This window comes from Suncus etruscus, chromosome 14 (assembly GCF_024139225.1).
Source record: "Suncus etruscus isolate mSunEtr1 chromosome 14, mSunEtr1.pri.cur, whole genome shotgun sequence".
Classification (NCBI taxonomy): domain Eukaryota; kingdom Metazoa; phylum Chordata; class Mammalia; order Eulipotyphla; family Soricidae; genus Suncus; species Suncus etruscus.
The window spans coordinates 20,382,156-20,406,270 of record NC_064861.1 but is presented as its reverse complement, the minus strand read 5'-3'; the positions used below and the strand labels follow the sequence as shown (position 1 = coordinate 20,406,270).

General features: G+C 35.0%; 1 protein-coding gene across 1 annotated transcript in view; it reads left to right on the top strand.

Annotated features, from left to right (window-relative positions):
• Nucleotides 1–17,530, top strand: part of KCTD16 (potassium channel tetramerization domain containing 16) — a 327,577-nt gene extending 310,047 nt beyond the window's left edge. Inside the window, exon 3 of the mRNA XM_049786932.1 lies at nt 15,884–17,530. Within this exon, the coding sequence (XP_049642889.1) occupies nt 15,884–16,338 (455 nt within the window). The 3' untranslated portion in view covers nt 16,339–17,530. The remainder of the gene's footprint in view (nt 1–15,883) is intronic.
• The last annotated feature ends 6,585 nt before the right edge of the window (nt 17,531–24,115 follow it).

Genomic DNA, 24,115 nt, shown 5'->3' with positions numbered 1-24,115 from the left:
GGAAGAAAGAAAGAAAGAAAGAAAGAAAGAAAGAAAGGAAGGAAGGAAGGAAGGAAGGAAGGAAGGAGAAAGAAAAGAAGGAAGGAAGAAAGGAAAGCAAAAGGGAAAATAATCCAATGGAATATAATGAAATTGTGATGAAAACGTTCCTTGAATAAATACATAATGCACAAACCAAAGGAAATATAGAAAGCTTCATATATCTGAAAATCTGTCAGCTTTCAGTCAGGTTTGATCTCAGGCTTGGCTCCTGTTCTTAAGAACCCAACAGGAGACAGAGCTGTATTCCTGCATTTAAATGTTTGCTGCTATATTCTCTCTCCGTGTTGTAGAGAAGGCAGAATCAGGTATTAAGATGTGACAGTATGATGAAAATGAGAAAGTGAAAACAGCACATGGGAAGGTGGCAATTAACCAGAATGCATATTTATCATAGTCTGTCATTGTTTACAAACAATATAATGATTCCTGATTGTAGAATTAAACTGCAGGCTCCTCATTTGGAAGCCAGTCAGAAAATCCTAGCAGGTGCAGATCAAAGAAGGACTAATCAAATAACGGTGAAAATATACAGAATAAAGCTAGAAACAATGCAAACACCTTCTGCAAACACAGATAGAATGAGTAATGAATTTATCGGGATGACTTATCCATTGACAAAATTGTAATATTGAGAACTAGATTAATAAAGAGAAACATTTTCTATTCTTATACTTATGGTAGACAACTCTTACTTCTTTCATCTGTAAAATATGGAGCAGAAATCTACTGTTTTGTTTTGTTTTGGGCCACATCCAGTTACATTCAGGGGTTACTCCTGGCTATGCACTCAGAAATCGCTCCTGGCTTGGAGGACCATATGGGATGGAGGGGGACTGAACTGATGTCTGTCCTAGGTGAGCTGCATGCAAGGCAAACACCCTACTGCTATGCCACTGCTCAACCCCCTATATTTGTGGTTTTTATGTCTTATAAGAATGTAAAAATCAGTGAATACATACCCACTGAATACACTAGAATAACAGAGACCAATTACAATTTTAGTTCGAGTGCAGAGTAAAATTAAAATAGGTGTAATGAATGGAATGGTTTTAAATACTGAAGAATTTAGAGGTTTCACAATTCATTTATTTTGCTAAATCATAGTTATAAAATATGATAACTATAGTGTAATATGAGTATTACTTCTAGTTAATGAGAGACAGGATTACCTCAAGGATAAAATTAAACTTCTTATGAAATGTATAAAATATTTTGTATCTATTTCGTTATACATGTTACATTTTTTTTTACCAGTGTGACTATATACAATTAACTTGGATGCATTTATGTCATAGAGAATTATGGAAACAAATACACTTTATTAAAAATAGAAAAAGTGGGGACAGAATTCTAAATAATGTTTCTCAGGAGAGATAGTAGAACTTATAGGTTTAGATATAATACAGATTCATAAAAATCCCCAAATTTTACACATTATGTACTCCAATCCCCATAAGCAGATTTTTCTTATAACTGGTACTTTTTCATATACTTACTGGCCTGTTAGACTGTATGTTTTCTTTTAGAAAAAGTCTATCTACTTCCTCTTCCTTTAGAAAATTATAGACTATGGTAATTTATGTGTTATTTTTAATTTTGATATTCATATTTTATTAGATATATAAAAAAGTATTTTATCACATTATGTAGATTGAGTTTGATAATGTGATATTTCTTTTGATATTCAGAAACTTTTAGTTTCATTTAGACCGAATTATTGAATTTTTATTTTTGTTTTCCTATTGGCCTTTCTGTCTTTTAATTTCATAAGCAAAACATTGTTGCAAGGTTAGTTGCCAAGATTTTTTCATATATTTTTTCATAAAAGGTTTGCAATTTGGGGTCTTTTTTTTTTTTTGGTTTTTCAGGTCACACCCGTTTGACGCTCAGGGTTACTCCTGGCTAAGCGCTCAGATCGCCCCTGGCTTGGGGGGACCATATGGGACGCCGGGGGATCGAACCGCGGTCCTTCCTTGGCTAGCGCTTGTAAGGCAGACACCTTACCTCTAGCGCCACCTCGCCGGCCCTGCAATTTGGGGTCTTATACATTGTCTTATTTACAGCTTTAACCCATAATGAGTTAATCAGTCTTTTTTTTTGGTGGGGGGGGGGGCTCTCACTCGGCAGCGCTCAGGGTTTACTCCTGACTCAATGCTCAGAAATCGCTCCTGGCAGGCTCGGGGACCATATGGGAAGCCAGGATTCGAACCACTGTCCTTCTGCATGCAAGGCAAACATCCTACCTCCAAGCTATCTCTCTGGCCTTGAGTTAATGAGTCTTACCAAATTCTATCTGAGTTAGTTTAGTTCCTATTAAAATTAAAATTTAATTAATTTTCCAGGAAATGGGGAAATATTCATTTTAAAAATAATATCTTTATATAAGCATTATGATTACAAACATGTTTGTAGTTGGATTTCAGTCATAAAAAGAACACCCCCCCCTTCACCAGTGCGACATTCCTACCATCAATGCCTCCCATCTCCTTCCTCCCCACCCCTACCTGTATTCAAGACAGGCATTCTACTTCTTTCACTTATTAATATTGTCATGAAAGTTGTTATTGTAATTATTTAATATTTCTATGAAACCACTAAAGAATGTATGTATAGCTAATGCCATCTTGAGAAGAACAAAAGTTGAGGCATCACAGTCCCTGATTTCAAACTATATTATAAAACAATAGTAATCAAAACAAAAATAAAAAAACTATATTATAAAACAATAGTAATCAAAACAAAAATAAAAAATAAATAAAACAATAGTAATCAAAACAAAAATAAAAATAAAAAAATGCCATCTTGAGAAGAACAAAAGTTGAGGCATCACAGTTCCTGATTTCAAACTATATTATAAAACAATAGTAATCAAAACAAAACAAAAAAACCAAAAAAACAAAAATAAAAAAATAAAAAATATATATTATATATAATATGTAAATAGTCAATAAGAAAGGAAGATTATCTGGTAAATGCTGCTGAAAAGACTAGATAGACACATTGAGCTCTAATGAAACTGAAACTTGTCTACAACATTACTTTGAATTTCTTTTTAAAAAGCTGTTTCCCACCACCAAAGGTCTTCATTGATGGCAGGAACATTGCACTGGTGAAAAGGGGTGTGCATTTTATGGATAAAACCCAATTATGGACATGTTTGTAACCATGGTGCTTAGATAAAGAAATTATTAAAAAATAATAAAATGGGACCGGTGAGATAGTTGACCCAGGACATACCTCAGTTCGAACTCTGGCATCCCATAAAGTTCCCCAAGCTAGGACCAATTTCTGAGCACATAGTTGGGAGTAAACCCTGAGTGTCAATGGATTTGACCCATAAAACAACAACAAAAAATAATAATAAAATAACTATTTCACATGTACTTTCCAAGAGTTACTAATACTAAGGATCTCATAAGCAATGCAGTGTGCATATTTAAGTCAGAGACCAAGCAATGAAGAACTCCGTCCTATATATTTCAATAGAACTTTATCATGGTTATCACAAGATTAGTGTTATATATTTCTATATTTTCTGGTCTATATGTAAATAATGCCAATTTATTTTTAGAATAGATATTTGCTTTGATTGCATATTTACTAATCTGTTGAACTATTTGAGAGTTTATCAAGTATTTTCAGGTAAAGAAATGGTAAGTCACTACAGAACTATGTTCTCTTGCTGATCCTGTTGACTCAACCCAACCTCTGAATCTCTGAACTGTTAATTGATTCCTGAAAATTCTGGTGCCACACTTCCCAGGTCAGCTTCATAACTCATTTCTGACAAGTTTTGGGTTGTTGCTGAACTTTCTTGCCTCAGTTTACTCATCTTTATATATAAATTAAAATATAGCCTGCATTCTTGAAATAGTATCAAATGGGAATATCTAAGAAAAGTGCAGAACAATCTTATAGAAGGTAGGACACACTCAATTTAATATTGTTTGTTATTTTTTACATAATATTAATTAGCAAAGTGGGAGAAGGGTCTTGATCAGAACAACTTCTGTGCCATTCTAAAATACTAATACAACTAAGATTAATTACCATGTGGCCATTGGTATATAGCCATATTCAGGCAGGAATATTATAGTCCTTAAATATTTTTATTCCATTATTATTTGAAAGCAGCCTTGTGAAAACAAGTTATTATTACTGTTTATGGAAACTAAAGAAACAACTCAGTTTTCTTCATTTTCTTTCACTGGATATTTATTTTCTAGAATAACTAAATCAAGTTAGGGAATATCTGCCGAATAAATTTGTATCAGTATAGTGATGTTTCACAATAATATCACAATGTATTGATTTACTACGTATTAGTCCTAGAGTTTGAAGTGTTAAAAAATCAAATTCTAGTGTCTCTTTTTTTTTTACTAGTATTGTGATTCATGGACAAATTCCATCAAATTTATGAAATGCATGACCAATAACAGGAATAGAATTTGCCTTAAAGCAGTGTTTTATAGCTTGAGGTGATATTTCTTGTCAGGGAACATTTGACATTTTTATTTGTCCAGACAAAATAGCAGAGATTATTGGCAACTATTGGATAGAGGCCAGGAAAACTGATATGTATCCTACAATTCACAGGTTAAGCCAACAAAAAAACAAATCATTAGTTATCCCAAGTATTAATAGTGCCACCATTGAAAAAGACTTCCTTAGAGTTATTTGCGTGTAAAACACATAGTCCACATGTGACACAAGGTTGATGCTCACGGTTCATTCATAACATTTGCCAAGTGCTGCTCACTGATGCAAGTTCTGGGTTTCTTCGGACTGTGATATACTGATTCCCACTGAGATGCCATACTGACATTTCTACTACAGGTTAAGGCAAGTTAACATAGGGCTCTTTATTTATTATGAATAATTCTCTATGATAGAAACCTGATCCTCTCAAGCTTCCCTTAAACTACTAGATGATAGAAATTAGGTATTGAGATTCTGCTGAAGATTGCTGAAATTCAGTGAGTTGATATTAATTACTCAATTTTGTATCAGACATCACATAGTCGCTCACTTACTCTCCACCTTCTCTCTTTCTCTTTCAACCTCTGCCATATTGTTGTATAAAAGAAATAGTTCTTTTCCAAAGTGCTTTTTATCAGTTTGTCTTCTCTTTACTAAAAAAGTGAATTTTCCAGATAATATTTCTCCATCCTAGATGTTGGATTCTTTAGACGTGAACCTGCCTTTGGCCTTTGGCCCAGCTGGCTCTTCACCTTTGCCCCTGGCATAATCTCAGGCAGTGCTTCAGAACCATAATAAATCTTGATGCTGTCTCTATCCCTTGTAAAATGGATGGGCAGTGTGTCCTTTGCACCTGCTATTCTGTCTGGCCTGTACATAGCAAGAATCTCTATCATTACCACACTTGATTTTCTTCCCTCCCTTTCTCCCCTCCCCTCTACCTACTCTTCTCTTCCTTCCCATCCCCTCTGCTTCTTATGTCCCTTCAGTTCCTCTTCCCATCCCTTTACTACTCTTCTCTTTCTCCTCTCATCTCCTCTCCTTTTCATGCTCTCTCTTTTCCTTTACTTTCTGCTCTTTTTCTCCTCTCCTACTTTCTCGTTTATAAATTTATATATTTTATATAAATTCTTATTATGGTATATTTGTTTACAATAGTACTAATAGTATTATCCTGTATTTTATTTCCATCACCAGGATGCCTGGTTGATTTTCTCTTGGCCATTTTTTTCCATCATACGTTTTTTTCCCTGATTGCTCCCAACTTCCTTAAAAGTAGTTAATGAGTTAAAAATGCTTGAAGACAGAATTTTACCAATATTCTCATAAAATTTAGAATGTTTTCTTGTTCTTAAATAACTGCTCTGAGTTAAAAAAACTTTAACTTCCACTGAAAAATCCATACAAGTTTAGTTTGAATTTACCAAAATGTTTTTACAATCTGAGAAGCTAATATATATTGGTTGTATGTTGAATATTTATTAATCAGTATTTACAAACATTTCAGTATAATTAATTAACAGTTTTCCCTTTGCTAATTAAATACATGCAATACACATGATTGATATCATAGCAAACCTCATAGAAGGGGATAGAGGATGTCACATCTCCCATACTTTAGGACAATCAACATTGACTATGCATATAGATGTATGTTTGTATACATATGTATGTTACCAATAAAATATGCATAATAAAAATCTGGGAAAACATGAATTTTAAGGTTGTCTAATGAGTTGATAACTTGTAAACTTTACTGATGAATTGGCATAACTATGGATTCCATGCCTTAAACTCATGTAAGCCTAACAGTATGTTTTAATAGAATTAGAAAATTCTCATAATATTAAATTTATGTCTTCCAAACAGAACAGAGACTTTCTGCTAAATAAAGGTCTGGATTTAACTTTGTAACTTGTCATTTGTCAACTTTGTGACTTTGGAACATATATTTAACCTTTTTGATCTATATTTTCCTATACTATAACAAAGAAACAATTAGAATTTCCATTTAATATGACATTACTCAAATTTGTTGGGACAAGTATAAAAGAAGCTACTATTCAAAAAAGAAAACAAATCATCTATAAAGTACCTGAGAGAAAAAATAATTTGTCTCCATTAGGTCCAGTGCTAATGTGAGCATTTTAGTATAGTTAAAGATAACAGATGACTTAGACAAATATTACAGTATTTATGTGAATTTGATGTAGTTACTATAAATTCAAAATATTATTCTCAATAGATAAAGGTAAAAATAGAATTCTTCGTTGACAAAATTATAAAAATGGGACCTACTATTTATAAGGTTCTCTCTCTTAAGTGTTACTCGATTTTGCCTACATTATTTTGCATCTTTCTTTATGATTATCTTCTCCAGCTATTAGGTAAAATGACTATTATAGAACAACTCTTCTAGTTTAGAACATACTCTTAATTCCCTTTCAACAGTCTATATAAATAAGGATTCTGATTCACTCAGCTCAGACCATATGCCTCTGCCAGATTTTCTCTGAGGTTAGAAATAGACACTTCAAATATAGACCACAATTTCCCCCCATTGCTGTTATTTGTGGCACTGTAGTTGATAACTCTTTATAGGGAGGTTAGAATAGGGAAGTATTAGTTTCCTAAAGAAAAAGTATGTTGGGTACCAGAAAGATAGTTGGGTACTTGCCTTACATGCAGCTGACCCTGGTTTGATTCCTGATGCCACATATAATCTGTCCTCTCACCAAACACCACCAAATATTATATCTTAGTGTAAAGCCAAGAGTTATTTATGACTGCCACAGAGTATAGTCACCAAAGAATGATAACAACAGCAGCAACAAAAACAACGTAAGAAAGAATGGTGCTTTTACTGGAAATAGGAGAATTAAACAACCTTTATCCTAATTTTATGAGACAAAAAAAACTGAGATAATTTATTTTTGTTTATTGAGGAATTTGTTTATGAAAAGCTTTACTTTTTTGTGAAAAAACTTTTCATAAATATGAAAGTGAGCAGATAGAAGAAAACTAGATAGGGAAAAGAATTGGGATGAAACCTTTGTGACTAGCCAAATAAGAATTTGGAGGAGAAATAATATATGGGTTTACCTAAAAATGAAGACTAAGATGAGGAAATCTAGTAGCAAAGCAAGCAAGAAAAAGTAAAATGAAATATGTGCCATTAAGTAACACTTAAGGAGCAAAAATATAATTCAAAAAGTCAAGGTTTAGTATTTTTTGCTTTATGTAAATCATTTCATTGCTGAATTTAGTGAGAAATCTCACATGAAAAAATTCTGACAAGGAGGGCATCTCTGAATACCATCAACTTAGAAAATTATGAGAAAAGAACCCCATGGACTGAATAGACAAGGAAGTAAATTTTTACTTCAGGTTGTATGATTCTTACTTTCATAAAATTTTATAGACTTTTAAAAATTAAAGTAGCATTATATTATAATATTTTATAATTCCATGTACATCACTGAAAGAAATTTTCATATATAAATAAATTAATATTGATACTAATACTAATTAGTGATAATACATTGTGTGTGCATATATACAAATACATATATACATAAATAAATAATATAATAAATATATACATAAATATATATATATACACGGTTTGGAGCCACACCTTGCAGTGCTTAGAAAACCATATGAGGTGCCAGGGATGGAAACAGTTACATTCAATGCAAGTGACCTACCTGCTCTATTCTCTCCAATTAGAGAGAGAGAGAGAGAGAGAGAGAGAGAGAGAGAGAGAGAGAGAGAGAGAGAGAGAGTTTTATATTCCATATTGGCTGATAGATTTTTTTTTGTTTGTTTGTATTTGGGCCACAACCCATGACATTCAGGGATTACTCCTTGCTATGCGCTCAAAAATCTCTCCTGTCTTGGGGGTCATATGGGACACTGCAGTCCATCCTAGGTCAGCTGCGTGCAAGGCAAATGCCCTACCACTGCGCCACTGCACTGGCCTTGGCGTATAAATTTTGTCCTAACTCTATCATTCAACATGTTTTTATCACTTGCAGATTAAATCAATGTTTTCCATTCTAATGATATTGAATTGTAAGAGTTTTCACTCCTTTGGGGATAAGGTGTATGGATTACTCTTTCTCACACACACTCTAAACCAAAAAATTACTTTTCATAAACAGCAATCATTTTTCACCTATTCATTTATCATGTGAATGCTTGTTGAGGATGTGTGTTATACCTAGGAACTCTGACCTAAATGTTCTTGTGATGATCACTAGAATTAAGATTATCAACTCAGACATCACATCTAATGTGAGGAACATAAACCTACCAACATTTCTATAACATCATACTCTGTCCATAATTACATACTGTGATGTTGTAGACGAAATGGATGGAAGGTTGAGACTGACTTAAATTGGGTTGAAGATAAATAAGTTTTGGGGTTTGTTTTTTTTGTTTTGTTTTTGGATCACACCCGGTGACGCTCATGGTGTGCTCCTGCTCAAAAATAGCTCCTGGCTTGGGGGACCATATGAGACTCAGGGGGATCTAACCAAAGTCAGTCCTAGGCTAGCGCCTGCAAGGCAGACACCTTACGCCGACCCCTGAGGATATATAAATAAAGCTTTTCTGAAAAGTGATCTTTAGCAGAGCTCTTAAAACTAAGTCCACTCAAACTGGTAAAAATAAGAAAGGGCAGGCCAGGAGAGATAGCACAGTGGCGTTTTCCTTGCAAGCAGCTGATCCAGGACCAAAGGTGGTTGGTTTGAATCCCGGTGTCCCATATGGTCCACCATGCCTGCCAGGAGTTATTTCTGACCAGACAGCCAGGAGTAACCCCTGAGCACCGCCGGGTGTGACCCAAAAACCAAAAAAAAAAAAAAAAAGAAAAAAAAAAAGAAAGGGCAACAGCCAGGAACTAAACTGAAAATTGTTTGTTTGTTTGTTTGTTTGTTTAATATCCTTTTCCTCACTTCTTTATTCAAGAACATTTTTAGTAAGTCAAGCAAGAGCCCTGTCAGACTTTTAAAACTTCTTCATCCCTCTCCCCAAGTCGACCCAACTAGCTGTGTGTGTTTGACGCGATGGGTTTGAGTTTGGTCTATATTGCATGTTCATTTCTCTGGTATCGCTTTAGCCAATTTCTTATATTAAAGTTTCATCTTTAAGATAAAAGGTGGAGCAACTCTTTTTCCTGACTGGTACTGACAGAAGTGTGAATGGTTTAATTTGACTCTTGCTCAAATCTGCCACTTCTTAATGAGAAACCTCTTTGGAGTCCTTCCAAGGCCAAATGTCAGAGTGAAAAAGGGAAATCACAAGCAAGCCATGATTGTCAAGCTTGCAAACACATTATTCTCCAGAGCTTGCATCATCTGCCTGTTCCCAATTTCCACAACACAGTATCTTTTCCAAGGTTAGCAGAATTATAAAAACATCAACTTGACCATTATTGGCTTTTCAACTGGAATACCCTGAAAATCTTTCAGCAAGTGCAGTAAATTAAATCTGGCTACCTAACTCACAGACTGGCAGGCTCCTACATCATTGATGGAGAAGACAGAAGGAAGCACTTCTTCCAGCTGTTGCTGTAAATTGATGAACATTGTGCTCAAAACCATTAGCAGGTGGAGAATTTGAAGGGCGGGTAGATTGCAGTTGCCTCTGTTAAAAAAGCATAAGCACTTTGTGAGTTTGCTAAGTCATGTTTCACTCAGCTTTGTTTGAATTTTTCATAGGGAGAAGCGTTCTATAGTCTATCCCCCTGACTCCTTTTTGAATAATAAAAACTCCATCATTAGGGCTCCCATGAAATGGTCCACTTCTATTCAGCCCATTTCCTTCATGGGTACTCAGTTTTCTCGGGATGCAAAACTACTGAGAGATTTAGAATTTGAGGACTTGATGCAATTGAGATTTCTGCTTTTCCTTACTTAATCCAAATTAAACTACACTCCCATTTTTGAATTATACTTTTTCATGTGTTTCCAGTTATTTTTATTCTGAAAGAAATTTATTTGTGAAATTCTAAGCGCTGCAAGATAAAGAAACCTTCTTTAGAAAACTGTCATTTGGTCACACATTCTGTAAGGCACAGCCCACAGCTGTAGTTACTCTCTATTCCTACACCAAATCAGACATCCCTAAAGAAGTAATATTCATTTTCCTAATATGTACAGTTGAATCACTGATATGTTTTACAACATGGTACTCCAGCCAAACCTAAAACTTGGTTGTATGGTATAATGGAAACTTTCATTGATTTATTCATCAAACATTTATTAAGCTGCTATTATGTTTTAGGAGCCAAAAGTGATATACTAACTGTAGACAAATTCAACATTATTTATCTTATCAGTCTTGTGTTTTTAAAATAATGTTGAGGGGGCTGGAGAAATAGTTCAGTGGGTAGGGCATTTAACATTTACATGGATCTGGGGATCAGAATGGTAGCACAATGGTAGGGAGTTTGCCTTGCATGCAGCTGCCCTAGGATAGATGCGGGTTTGATCCCCAGCATCCCATATGGTCCCTCAAGTCAGGAGTAATCGATTTCTGAGCGCATAGCCAAGAGTAACCCCTGAACACCACCAGATGTGGTCCAAAATCAAAAACAAACAAACCAAGAAACAAAAACATTTACATGGTTCTTTGCCTGGCATAGGTTTCATACCTGGCACCCTATATGATACCCTCAAGTTCTTCTGGGAGCGATCCCTGAGTTGAGAACCAGGAGTAAGTCCTGAACACTACTAGATACAGCCCCCAAATAACAACAATAACTATGTACTTAGTTTTTGTTATTATATATGTGTGTATATAATTCTTGTGTAATCTTTGGATTATAGTAATCTTTGGATGTAGTTCAGTAGTAAAGCTCATGCCTCACTTGTGAATTTGATCTCTGACACTCAAAATAAATATGAAAATATATCAAGAAAATAAGCCAGTAGGTAGGATGTTTTCCTTTCAGACTGACATCCTAAATTCAAATTCCACCACACCAGATGGTTCCCAAGCCCAACAAAAATGATCTGTGACCATAAAGCCATAAGTAAGCTCTGAACACTGCTGGATGTAGCCCAGAAACAAAAACAAAAGGAAAAGAAGAATAAAATAAACAAATGAATAAAAATATTAGGCTTTGGCCAATAAGTAACTGGCTAGCAATGACTCAACAATGTAGCCATTTTTTTTCTAATATCAATTATTCAAACTTTTCTTGAAAAAAGATTTACCCCCAATCTTACTAATTAATTCTAACCCATTTTTATCTCAAATGGAGAGAACTCTTCCAGAAACTATTGAAATATTAGCAAATTTTCAAAAGTAGGTTGCAGTCTAAAATATTTATGTCTTTATGAAGATTTATCTTTTTGTATCCATGGAGTATTTAAGCACCCCAGAGTTACAGGATTGATCTTTTCTAAGTTTTTTATCATTGTGTAGTACTGAGAAAACACCTTGAATAGCAGTGCTGAAGGTGAGTTGAACCGGAGACCACATGCTTCTGTGTTCTGGTTTCTGTACTCTGCTATGCTCAAGTTTTTGTGTAGTTTTGGCCAGGGGGAGTGGGTGGTCATACAGAAACTACTGAAGGAGAAACAGCTGCTTGTCTTCTTTTGTTTGATGTTTTCAGATTTTGAAATGTGTCTTCACATAACACCTCCAATTTGGCTATATTTACACCATCTTCTTTCTTGATTTCAACATATACTATAGACTTTATTTGTTTTATTTTGTTTTTAGGTACAAGATTTGGATTACTTAGAATGATGGAAGGAGAAGAATATGTATTCAAAAGAGAAAGGGAGCTTGAAAGAGCAAGGACATGAGCAAAGTGACATAGAGACGAGCAAACAAGATACATGTTTAAGGGAAAATATGAGCCTGAGACAGCAAACCATAAAATACAGATTTTATAAACAATCATGTAGATTATTTTGCCAAACTAGGAAACTATTCAGATTGTTCTCATTATGTTTTGAAACGTATGGTAGTATATTAGTCTCTCCTATAATTAAGTTCCTCAAATTTTATTAAGTAGGGATAGTACCCCCAAAGAAGTGGAAAGTAACACTTTTTTTTATCAAATACCTGAGGATACCTGAAGATATTTGAATTTGTGGACACCTCAGCAACCTCTGTGTGGGGCCCTTGACCTGAACAGATAGTAGAGGGCTGAAAGCTCTTTTCCACAAGATTACATAGGCCTTCATTTTTCTCTGATATTGTTTAAATACTTTCCAGGAAAAGTTTAGTTTCTTTTCTAAGACCATTGAATGGATCATTTTGCCTGGCATGAGGTAACTTTGTGGCATAAAACAAAAAGATTACATTCCTACAGGCCTTATAGGGTTTATGGTAAAAATATACTGTGTTCTGGGCTGGAGAGATAGCATGAAGATAAAGTGTTTGCCTTGCATGCTGAAGGACAGTGGTTTGAATCCTGTCATTCCATATGGTCCCCGAGCCTGCCAGGAGTGATTTCTAAGCGTAGAGTCAGGAGTAACCCCTGAGTGTTGCCAGGTGTGACCTAAAAACCAAAAAAAAAAACAAAAAAACAAAACAAAACAAAAAAAACCCTAAAAAACAAACAAACAAACAAACAAAAACCTATACTGTGATCTTACTTTGAGTTTATAAACAGAGTTTCCCAGCATGCTTGCCTGTCTTTTTTTCTATAAGGCTCAGTTCAGTTTCTGAGGTTTTCTCAAAAAGGGCCAAACTCCATCTTCTTTGTGCTAATATGATTATTTTTCTTTGACCCAAGTCATTTACCATGGAGTCATAGGAGTTATGTGGCCAGCATTGTATAGGCAGAGGTTGCTTCTACCTTTAGAAGGAGGGAAAAAAAATCTCATCAAAAGTCATACTCTCAGACAAAACCATTTTTTTCTTGCTGATATTTTTGGGCACCAGCTGGTACATGTGCAACATTTTCTCTGTTACATGGAAGATATTTATTTGCAATTGTCTGGTATAATGAGGACAAGGTTTCTGTGGTGATTCCTTTTGACTAATTGGATTTGTGCATTTAATTTAATGAGTACATAAATGTAATGTTTCCTCAGTTACATTTTAAGAGCTGGTTTGAAAGAGGAAGGATACATTAAAGTTGTTTCAGAATTGTGATTTACAGAAACTTGTTTTTATATTATGCTAGAAAAAACATGTTAGCTGCTAGAAATGTTTATATCGCTGATATTTGAGAAAGGAAGGCATAGCACATATCAGTCCTAACTTTCCTACTCATTCTAGATCACCTCTACTTAGACTATGTAAAAATGGGAACATAAAGTGTAATCTTGTTATATGACTCATCATTTATAAGAATAATAAATAGAACAAATAAAACCAGGGTATCCTTAAATACATATAAATCTATCACAGTATACTTATCCTCATAATTAGGGCATAAAAAAAATCCCATCAACTACATTTTATGGCCTTAGTGTAATGAACAGAATATGAACATGTACCTACTGCATAGTTCATGTAGGGTAATACTACAAAGTTCATTATTCCAAGAAAACAGTTTATATGCTAGAAGGCTGGGAACAGTAAATGAAACTCAGGACAGTGCTTTGTGCCATGATTGTAGTTTGTGTAGTTCAAAGAGCCACCAAGAGTTTGTCTTATAAAACTTAGCACTGTTTCTAAATAGTGGAATGAAATGCTGGGAGTAAATAAAACTCTGGAGCATAGGGAGAGACAGGGTCACCTGACTTCAATACAATTTAGTGTATTATTTAACTAAAAAAATCCCACTAACAAGACTAGCTTTATGTGTAGCTTCAAGGTGTTAAAGCTATTCTTTGGAGATGACATTTTACTATTTTTACACTGTGCCTTGAGAAATTGACTGGGATGGGTATTTTACTATGCCCATCTCAGAGAATGTATTGTCTGGCAGCTAAGATGGATGACTAAGGTTAAATAAAAAAAAATAATTTAAGTGAGGAAGTTAAAAAGCAAGTAATTTCACTTACACCTGAGATATAAATAATAATGCAAATGAACTGGCAAAAAGAAAAGAAACAGGGCTGGAGAGATAGAATGGAGGTAAGGTGTTTGCCTTGCATGCAGAAAGATGGTGGTTTGAAGCCTGGCATCCCATATGGTCCCCCAAGCCTGCCAGGAGCAATTACTGAGTGTAGAGCCAGGAGTAACCCTTGAGCACTGCCAGGTGTGAAGCAACCCCCCCCAAAAATAAGAATAAAAAGATTTCCTTGGCTTAGTGAGGATGAATGAATGTAGTATCTTAGGAGAGGGGCTGGGGTGGGTGAGAGAAAACACACTACTGAGGGCAGGATAGTAGGATAGTTGATTATGGGGAAAGTGATTCTTATACATATATACAGGCTTGACTCTGAATCCCTGAATATTGATAGTGTTGGTAACCAATAAAACTTAAGAAAATATCATAGCAAAATGTGATCTGTGCAGTAAAAAAATCTCTTAACACAAAAATCCATGATTTAGGGAAAGATTCACAAATATTCCTGAGGCAAAGTAAAATTAGGGATCCAAAAGTTAATTTTTACACACTCATTTGAAAAAGAAGCTGTAATTTTGGAGTATGGTGGGCTTAAGGAAAAGGACTGTTGACTTGGGGAGTCTATATTCAAACATCTCTTAGAAATTCTATATATTTACCACATGTTTCTCAAACTCACAAGGTCTTCATTTCTTGTATGGAAACTGGACATGGTTTTATTGAATTTGTTGGATTGTCATAAGGATCAAAGTTGATGGGAATTGGCCCAAGGAAGTTTTCTCAAACCCCAACAGCCACTCTATGCCCTAAACACCGATGTTGTACCTGACTGATCTATGTGGAGCTTTGTATTAGCACCAATCCACACTAAAATTGGCAGGCATTTATTGAGTGCTGTTATTGAAGCATTAAAGATGTCAGTTGACATCCAAACACTCCCTAACTATAGGACATAAGAAAAACATGTTCCTCACAGATGAGGAAAGCAAACCTTCGAGAACCTAAGGGGTCTATCATGATAACAGGAGTACTAAACAATATTTCTGAGTCTTCTTATCCAGGGTCATCTCATTCCAATGATCAGGGGCTTGTGAATTACTGAATGCAATTATTATTAATAAAATTTAATTACAATATTTTTATTACTCTCAGTTCAATTGACTTCTGGCTCCTGTTATTATAGCCAATTTATTATATACCACACCACTTATTACAGAAGTGTGGTTGGGGTTGGGAATGCTTGTGTGTGTGTGTGAGAGAGAGAGAGATATAGGGAGAAAGAGGGAGAGAGACTGGAGAGAGAGAGGTTAGGTGTCATACTTCTCCATGCTGGCTTGGCTAACACTAATCTCTTGGTTCTTTGCTTTCTTGCAGGTGAGCCTTCTAGGTGGTCCTCTTCACACTGTGACTGCTGTTGCAAGAATGGCAAGGGTGACAAAGAGGGAGAGAGTGGCACGTCTTGCAATGACCTCTCCACTTCTAGCTGCGACAGCCAGTCGGAGGCCAGTTCTCCCCAGGAGACGGTCATCTGTGGTCCCGTGACCCGCCAGACCAACATCCAGACTCTCGATCGCCCCATCAAGAAGGGCCCTGTCCAGCTGATCCAACAGTCTGAGATGCGGCGGAAAAGTGATCTGCTTCGAACTCTGACTTCTGGCTCCAGGGAGTCCAACATGAGCAGCAAAAAAAAAGCAGTTAAAGAAAAGCTCTCAATTGAGGAGGAGCTGGAGAAATGCATCCAGGATTTCCTTAAGATCAAAATCCCAGATCGTTTCCCCGAGAGAAAACACCCTTGGCAGTCTGAACTTTTACGGAAGTATCATCTATAGGGGAGGCCAGTGGGGTGGGAGAGGAGATAAATTATGTCACAATGTTGGAATAAACCTAAAAGAAATTCATATCTGAAAACAAAATAAAACAAAACAAAGCAACAAAAGCCAACAACAAATAAAAACAGTCCACATTTGTTAGAACACAATAGCCCATTGATTTACTACTGCCTATTTACCTAGTTCACCTTAACATGAGAATCCACAGGGTAGATTTTTCCAGATGTGGAAGTATAAGAAAATCTTTATTGTGATATGTTTGTTATCTGAGTCCCATGTGCTGAGTATCTTAAAGATAATAAGAACCAGCTACATATGAGTAGCTGAGAGGCCTTGGGAGTTACTTATCCCAAACTGGGTTTTATTTCCTCTCATCTTCTACCTCCTTCCTTTGAACAACAATGTGGTAGAAAGAGATCTGGCCCAATGAAACAATTCTGTATTTTTAATGTTTTCTTTTCCCTTTTGTTTATAGGATATCAGGGGGAAAGTGGCAGATTTATATGACTTTTCACTCAAATCTATTATGTGCCAGTTTATATGGATTAGTCTATATTCCTGAGTATTTGTGCATCAGAAGCACAACAAAGTATGTATATATACACAAAGGACACAGACACTGGGCCCAGACCTCTGAAGGGAGGCACTCTGGCTCTCTAGGCCTCTACTTAAGCACTTCAGACCAAGGAGCCTAAGTTCATTTCTTAAAAATCCTTCTGGGGAGATTTCCCAGTCTCTCAGTAACCTTTGCTCATATCAAAACAAACCCTTACCACCCCCATCATCTTCCTTGTTTCAAAACAAACATCCCCCATTCATTCCTTCCATTTTAGTACATTTAAACAATGTTTGCTTTTAAACTACAGCCATTTGTATCCCTGAATAATGTCCATTCAGTCAACCCCCAAGCTAATTTCTTTTCCTTATTTCAATGTTTTCCGAGTTCTTACTGCCTTTTATGATTGTTGCCTTTCCGCATAGTCCACATTAAGTCTTCTGTGTAGTCACAGAACTAGAAGCACACACCACATACTTGAATAAGGGTTCAGCCCTTATTGTTTGTTTGTTAGAAATGGAATTACATTCTAAACACTGCTTGGTCACTTTTCATGTTCTTTGAATACTACAGTGCTCCATCATTGCTTTTCTGTAACAAGTTTTGTTTGTCTTTGGGATGCTGAGATTTGGCTGTGTCTATGCTAGAATTTGACTCTCATATCTGTGATGTCTGTGAAACACCAATACAATTACTGGAGTTCTGAAGTTAAGGTTTTGGCTTGCTCTGATATTTTTCTTGATTACATCTTTGACCTGTATAGACACAGGCAAAATGAAACTGTTAATAGGCATTCATCCATGTGACTCTGTATTCTATTCATGTACCAGTAGATCTTTCTAGACTCGTGACATATGACAATTAAACAATCAAGTTTTATTTTAAGCTTTATTAATGCATTTTGGTGGAAACAAAATCTAATTTGTCAATTATTAATTGTGTGCCAAGCATTCATAATTTTTAAAAATTGTGTGTATATGTATATGTATCAGAGGTAATAAAGGCACTGGATTATAACTGCAGGAGGGAAACTAATGATCAATTGCTTCTTTTTGAAATTTTTATTGATATACATTTATTATGTAAGAGGTTCTCTCTTGATTCCTGTTATTAGTGCCCTACAGTAAATGGATATATCTCTAGAACTTTCTAATTTATTTCTCTTCACAGAGTGACAGTCTTATCTATTTTTTTCTTGTCCTGATAGTCCTAATCAAGTTTACAACTTTATTTTGGTGAAAAAGAAAGGTTGTTTGTAGAGCTGCATTGCAAGAGAATGACACATCAATTTAACTGATATTATTTATGTTTTATTACTCACTAGGCATTTGCTCTAAACTATGGGATAGCTTTCTAATGTCTACCAATTATTTTCTATGTATTGTAACATGACATCCAAATGATATTTTTTCTAATAATAGAAGAACCTTACAAAGAATTGCAAAATTTGTAGGAGTAAATTAAGTTGAATTCAGTTAAATATATTTTGTGGTACTACTGGAAGAGCTGCCAAAGAATTGCTGTCTAAGTTGGCCAAAATTTTAATTTCCTTAAATTTCAGACTTGATTATAATTAAATTATGATAGATACTCATTAACGTGAACTGAAACACTAGTAAGATGTTGTAAATTCACTACTTCTCACACTTTAAATTGAAAATTAAGCAATGCAATAAACAAAAATATGTTCATGTCATAAATTCTCTGACCTGTGACCTAATCTGAATCTTTTTTAAGCATTCCTATAATACTAGTTAACAAAACAAGTATTACAAAAATTTTTATTGACTTTTTAAAAATTTGAGCCATCTCTAAACACACACCCCAAATAATCCTAATATCTTAAACTATATTAAATTCATTTCTCTGGGTGTAAGTACAGAAAGATGAATAAAATGCTCTGATGAAACACCTGCAAAAGGGAAATATCAGTTACACATAAATGAAGTTATCAAGTAATATTCTATGACCTGAATCAAGCATTGGCAATAAATTCTGGAGAAGTGAGTTATAATATTAAAAGCTTTAGTATTCCTGGTAGTCACTATGAATTAGGCCTGTTTTCACAAACTTACAATAGTTGCAGGTCTTTATTTCAGTTCTGGAAAGAACACAAAATGTGTTTTTTTTTTATAACATTGGTGATGACATAGATTCTAAGTTGTTGATATAAAGAAACTAGCAGCCTTAGATAGATCAAATGACTAAGGGATTCTATATATGGAGTCCAATTTAGGTTGCCTCCTGGGATACTATCCTGCAATGGGGACATCAAGTGAGCTTTAGGAAGCCATTTCCTATAGAAATGCAAGTGTCCTGAAGTCAGAAATTTCTTCTACCCACTATACAAATGGGAGTGATCTGTATTCAGCAGAACAAAAGAAAAATTAAAAGGTTAGATCACTGTAGTAGAGTATCATTCCTCTCACTACTAAGGGGAAAAAATACAACAAGATGTGTTCATAAAGCAACAAGGTAACGTGACTTCTAAAATATGCAGTGAAATTATTGTTTGTGATGATCGGCAAAGTTATCAGACTTGATATACATGCATGGTAAATTAAAATAAAAGGGAAGCAATGCACAAGATTTAAGTGTTCCCTTTACTCTTTTATCTTTTATAGGTTTTTTTCTTAAACAATTCATTTAGGAAGATGACACATTTATTTAAGGCACCTCCAGGAAGTAACACTTTCCAACTGGCTTTGCCTGGTTCAGAGGTACCAAAGGCATAGATGTGTGCTGCTCCTTCTGAGTTTTGGCTATTTCCCTTGTTTCTGCTTCTGGATTAGTTTTGCTTCCTTAGGTTTTAGATTTCTCTCTGATTATTCTTTGTGCTAAGAAAAACATGTTCTAGTGAAGAAAAAAAAAGGCATATCTGGTATTTTAAAAAATTACTTGACACTAACTTCCATAATGAAATCCAAATTTTAATTTTCATGCATGTTCTTTTCTGCTACAAATTTAACCTTTCAACCTGGTATTTACTGCAGTGAATCAAACCTGTAACTTTTTAAGTCTAGCATTTTTTATCATTAGATGCTGTGCTATGGAATTTGACTAACCATGGTGTTCTAGAGGAGCTTTACTAGAGTTAATAAACCCATTATGTGAACTTTCTGGGAAGAAATTTGTGTCTCTTGCAAAATTTTTTACAAAGGAAAAATTAATAGCATTTTCCTTTATTCCATTCTACCTAGTACTACTAATTTGTTTGAAATAATATTTTTTTTACAATTCTCATACTATATGACAGATTCAGATTTATTTTTCTTTTCAATATCCTGGTATTATTGGCATCTTGCATTCTTGAAGTCCTACAGTTTCAATTTACTTATTTTTGTCTCCTGTTCTTAAAATAGCACAATAGTAAAAGCATCAGAGGGAATAGTTTGTATTCTAAGTTAAAATGAAATTAGATGCCATTTTTATGGGACTATGCAATGATTAATATCAATAGAAAAATTAGACCAAATGACTTCTGCTGGTATAGGTTGATTTATATTTCTTTTATTTTCTACTTTTAGAAGAAATGATTATTGTTCTCCACCATGATGAAAGAAAAGCCTTAAACCTTAATAATCACAGAGTTGTGATACAACCACTAAGCTCATTTATTTTCAAATGTCTATTTTTTTCATTTTGCCATATATTTCCAATAGATTCTATTCCAGAGACTTTCACTGCAACAAGTTAGCAGAGTCTGTCAATATTGAGCATGCACAAAAAAGCACTTGTCTCTCATGTAATATTTTGATTCCTCACTGCTGATTTGGCCCCAGTACCTCCAGAGCACCAGAAACAACAACACTGCTGTGCCCGATATTCAAGCTTGATGGAAAGTAGCCCCAATAAATAACTGCATGAATGAATAAATAACTGGGTGAAGACATTCTTTCCAAAAAATCACTTCAGAAAACTCCAAATTGTCAAATGACTCTGCATTTGTTTGGGTTTTATTGGGGGGGGGTGGATCACACCCAGTGACACTGAGGGGTTACTCCTGGCTATGTACTCAGAAATCACTCCTGACTCAGAGGTCCATATGGAACGCCAGAAGATCTAACCGTGGTCCATCCTAGGTCAGCCGCATGCAAGGCAAATCCCTACCACTGCGCCACCACTCCATCCCCATGCATTTGATGGTTTCAATGCACAATAGTTACAAAGGTTTGATTTGTGGACTTTAATTTGAGAAATTTAGTTCCTCTATGCACAGGTCATTACTCTCACTTTCTAGTGGCACTTCCTCACTTGTCACTTTCTTTCCACTACCAATGAACTAAGTGTGCATTTTTCATTATCTTAAAAGATCCAAAGAAAAATATCTCAGAGCTCTTTCACCTGCCCATCAATCATAACTCATCTCCATTTAATACATTTATTCCTTTTACAAACTGAAAATCTTCATCAATATAGTATTATACTGTATAGATGGGAATACATCTTTGAGTGAGAAGCACCTTACTGATATCCAGCAATGAATACAAGTCTTTATCTTTCTCAAAGATACTTCTTCATTTCCAGGTTCTTGTGTGATTGAAGTCAGAAGAACTTGAAAATGAACCATAATTTAATGATTTGTTGGACTCCAAATTTGATTTTATTAACTGAACATACAAGCAAAGCTAAATACATATGGAATAATGACCTATTTAAACAAATTTCACAATATTGCCCTGATATACTGAACTATTTAATTTTTTTTGCAATTGGAAAATAAAAAAAGAGAGAGTATTAAAAACAAACGATGTGAACTGTTTAATTTTTACAATATGACTTAGTCAGTGCTATGGCATCCTTGGTAAAGACCCTAGACTTTAATATTAGCTAAAAACTTTAGATAAAACTCATGAAAGGTAAAGAAATATGAAAGAAATGAGTGAATTCAAAATAGCAATCATATTCCATAAGTATGACTTAAAATTTTGTTTTTTTTCCTCACCATTATGTCAGAGGATTTGGTCATACCATGTTTATTCATTCATCTAGGGAAAAAATAGATGGCTTAGTAATTGAATTCAGTCAGAGCTGTTCATGTACTGGCAATAGAGAGGTTTCAGGCCACCACATGCTTCCAGAATAGAGAAAAAGTGTCATTATTATATGTCAGAGAATTAGTAAAATTTTAAATTTAAGGTCAACAGGAAGTGAAGATGGGTTCATGAAGCTAATGAACTTTCTTCACTAATTAAGGTTATTTGTCTAAGACTTTAAAAATCTTTTAAATTAAAGAAAAAAGGTAGGTTAGAGTGGTAGCTTAGTAGTAGGGCATTTGCCTTGCATGCCGCTAACCCAGGACAGCATGGCATATGGCATCCTATATGGTCCACCAGAGCCAGGCCTGATTTTTGAGTGCAGAGCCAGGAGTAACTCCTGAGTGCAGCCGGTGTGAGCCCCCACCAAAAAAAAATCCCTTAAATTTGCCATTTCCCCCCCTTTTCTTCATTGCTGCAATCAATGACAGGGATTTCGCATTTGGTTGAAGTGTTTGCACCTCAAAATAAATTTACCACAATTTTTTTAAATGTTAAATGGGATAAGTTTTACCCTCTCCTTTCTTCTACCTAAGTGGTTTCTTTGTTCCCTATCAGGTGTGATTCCGAAGCACACATTCAAAAGTAAGCACTGAGCACTTCTAGGTGTAACACAAAAATATAAGAAAGATGCTAAATGGGGGTATGAGAGATAGTAAGGTTGATAATATACTTGCCATGCTGCTTATCTGGGTTTGACCCTAGCACCCTGTATTGTCCATTAATTAACCCTTGAGAAAATAACTAGAAATAAGTTTTAAAAGTGCCATGTGTCTCCTCCTACCACACACACACACACACACACACACACGCACACACACCCCACACACACACACCCAAACACACACACACACACACACACACAAGTTAAGTGAAAAATGTGCTGTGGGTTGGAGTGATAGCACAGGGGGTAAGGTATTTATTTGTGTTGCATGCAGTTGACCTGGGTTTGAACCCTTGGCATCTCATATGGTCCCCTGCATCCACCAGGAGGGATTACTGAGTGCACATTCAGGAGTTACTCTAGTGTGGTTCAAAAACAACAACAAGAATAAAAACTTTATGTGACCCAACAACTATCAAGAGGTTTGTCTAAGGACAGAGGAATGGTAGTGATTTTCTGTTAATCAGACACCTAAAATCATTCAACATGCCATCTCTTTAATCCAGCATCCTAGTCCATCTTGACATTTCATTCTTAGAATTGACCTTTTGTTAATTTACCTGCATTTGCACCAAAAAAATTAACATAACTTGAAAGTCTCTTCTTGCTGATGTTAGCTGCATAAGTGGAAGCACGATTAATGATCAACAAAGTAGCGGAGAAGAGTTTTTCCACTAGACCACTGTATGGATATAGGGTGGTGTGTGAATAGTATATACATACACCTGTGCTAGTTTTAGGCTGCTTTTGAGATGGGTAGCTGTGTATATGACAATTTTCCAAAGCTTAGAGTAGGTTATTGGCTATACAATTCAATTGCTTTTAGTTTTGCACCATAGTTTGTCTTTATGGTGTGTACCATTCCTGAGAATGTTGAGTAAATCTTGCCTCCTTATGTAAAATTCAAAACTGCAGATTTTTGAATAAAATTAAAATTAACTTGCTTGCTTTCATGTAGTCAATAGCAACACCTTTCTTAAAAATAAGAAAGAAAAGGGAAGCAGAAAAAGAAACAAGAAAAAGAATGCCTTAAATGAAAATATATTTAGTATTTACATTGTTATTAGTTGTTACCAGGGGTAAAATAGTCTGTGAGAGAGAAAAATTTCAGGAGACACTTTTCTCTAATTTATGACTCATATGAATTAAAAACAGTGGTTTTCACATAGGAGGAATTTTGAGTCCCAAAAGAGTTTTGAGAATGTCAAAAAACTAATCTTACATCATCATGACTTAAATAGTATCATTGACATCTGATGAGAAGAAGCTCAGGTAACTGTAAAACACTGCAGAAAGTACAGAACAGATCCCTCTCAAAATTTTATCTTACTGCAATATGAGGTGCTTTGAGTTTGAAAAACTATGAGATACAACTTGGCTTAATTTTTTAAGGCATTAGGGCCATGAGCAGTAAAGCATTTCAAACACATTGAATAAAACTTATCAAAAATAATAAGCATCATCACATATCTGTATGTTTTTTATATAAAGTAGGTACAATTATCCATTTCTAGAATCATG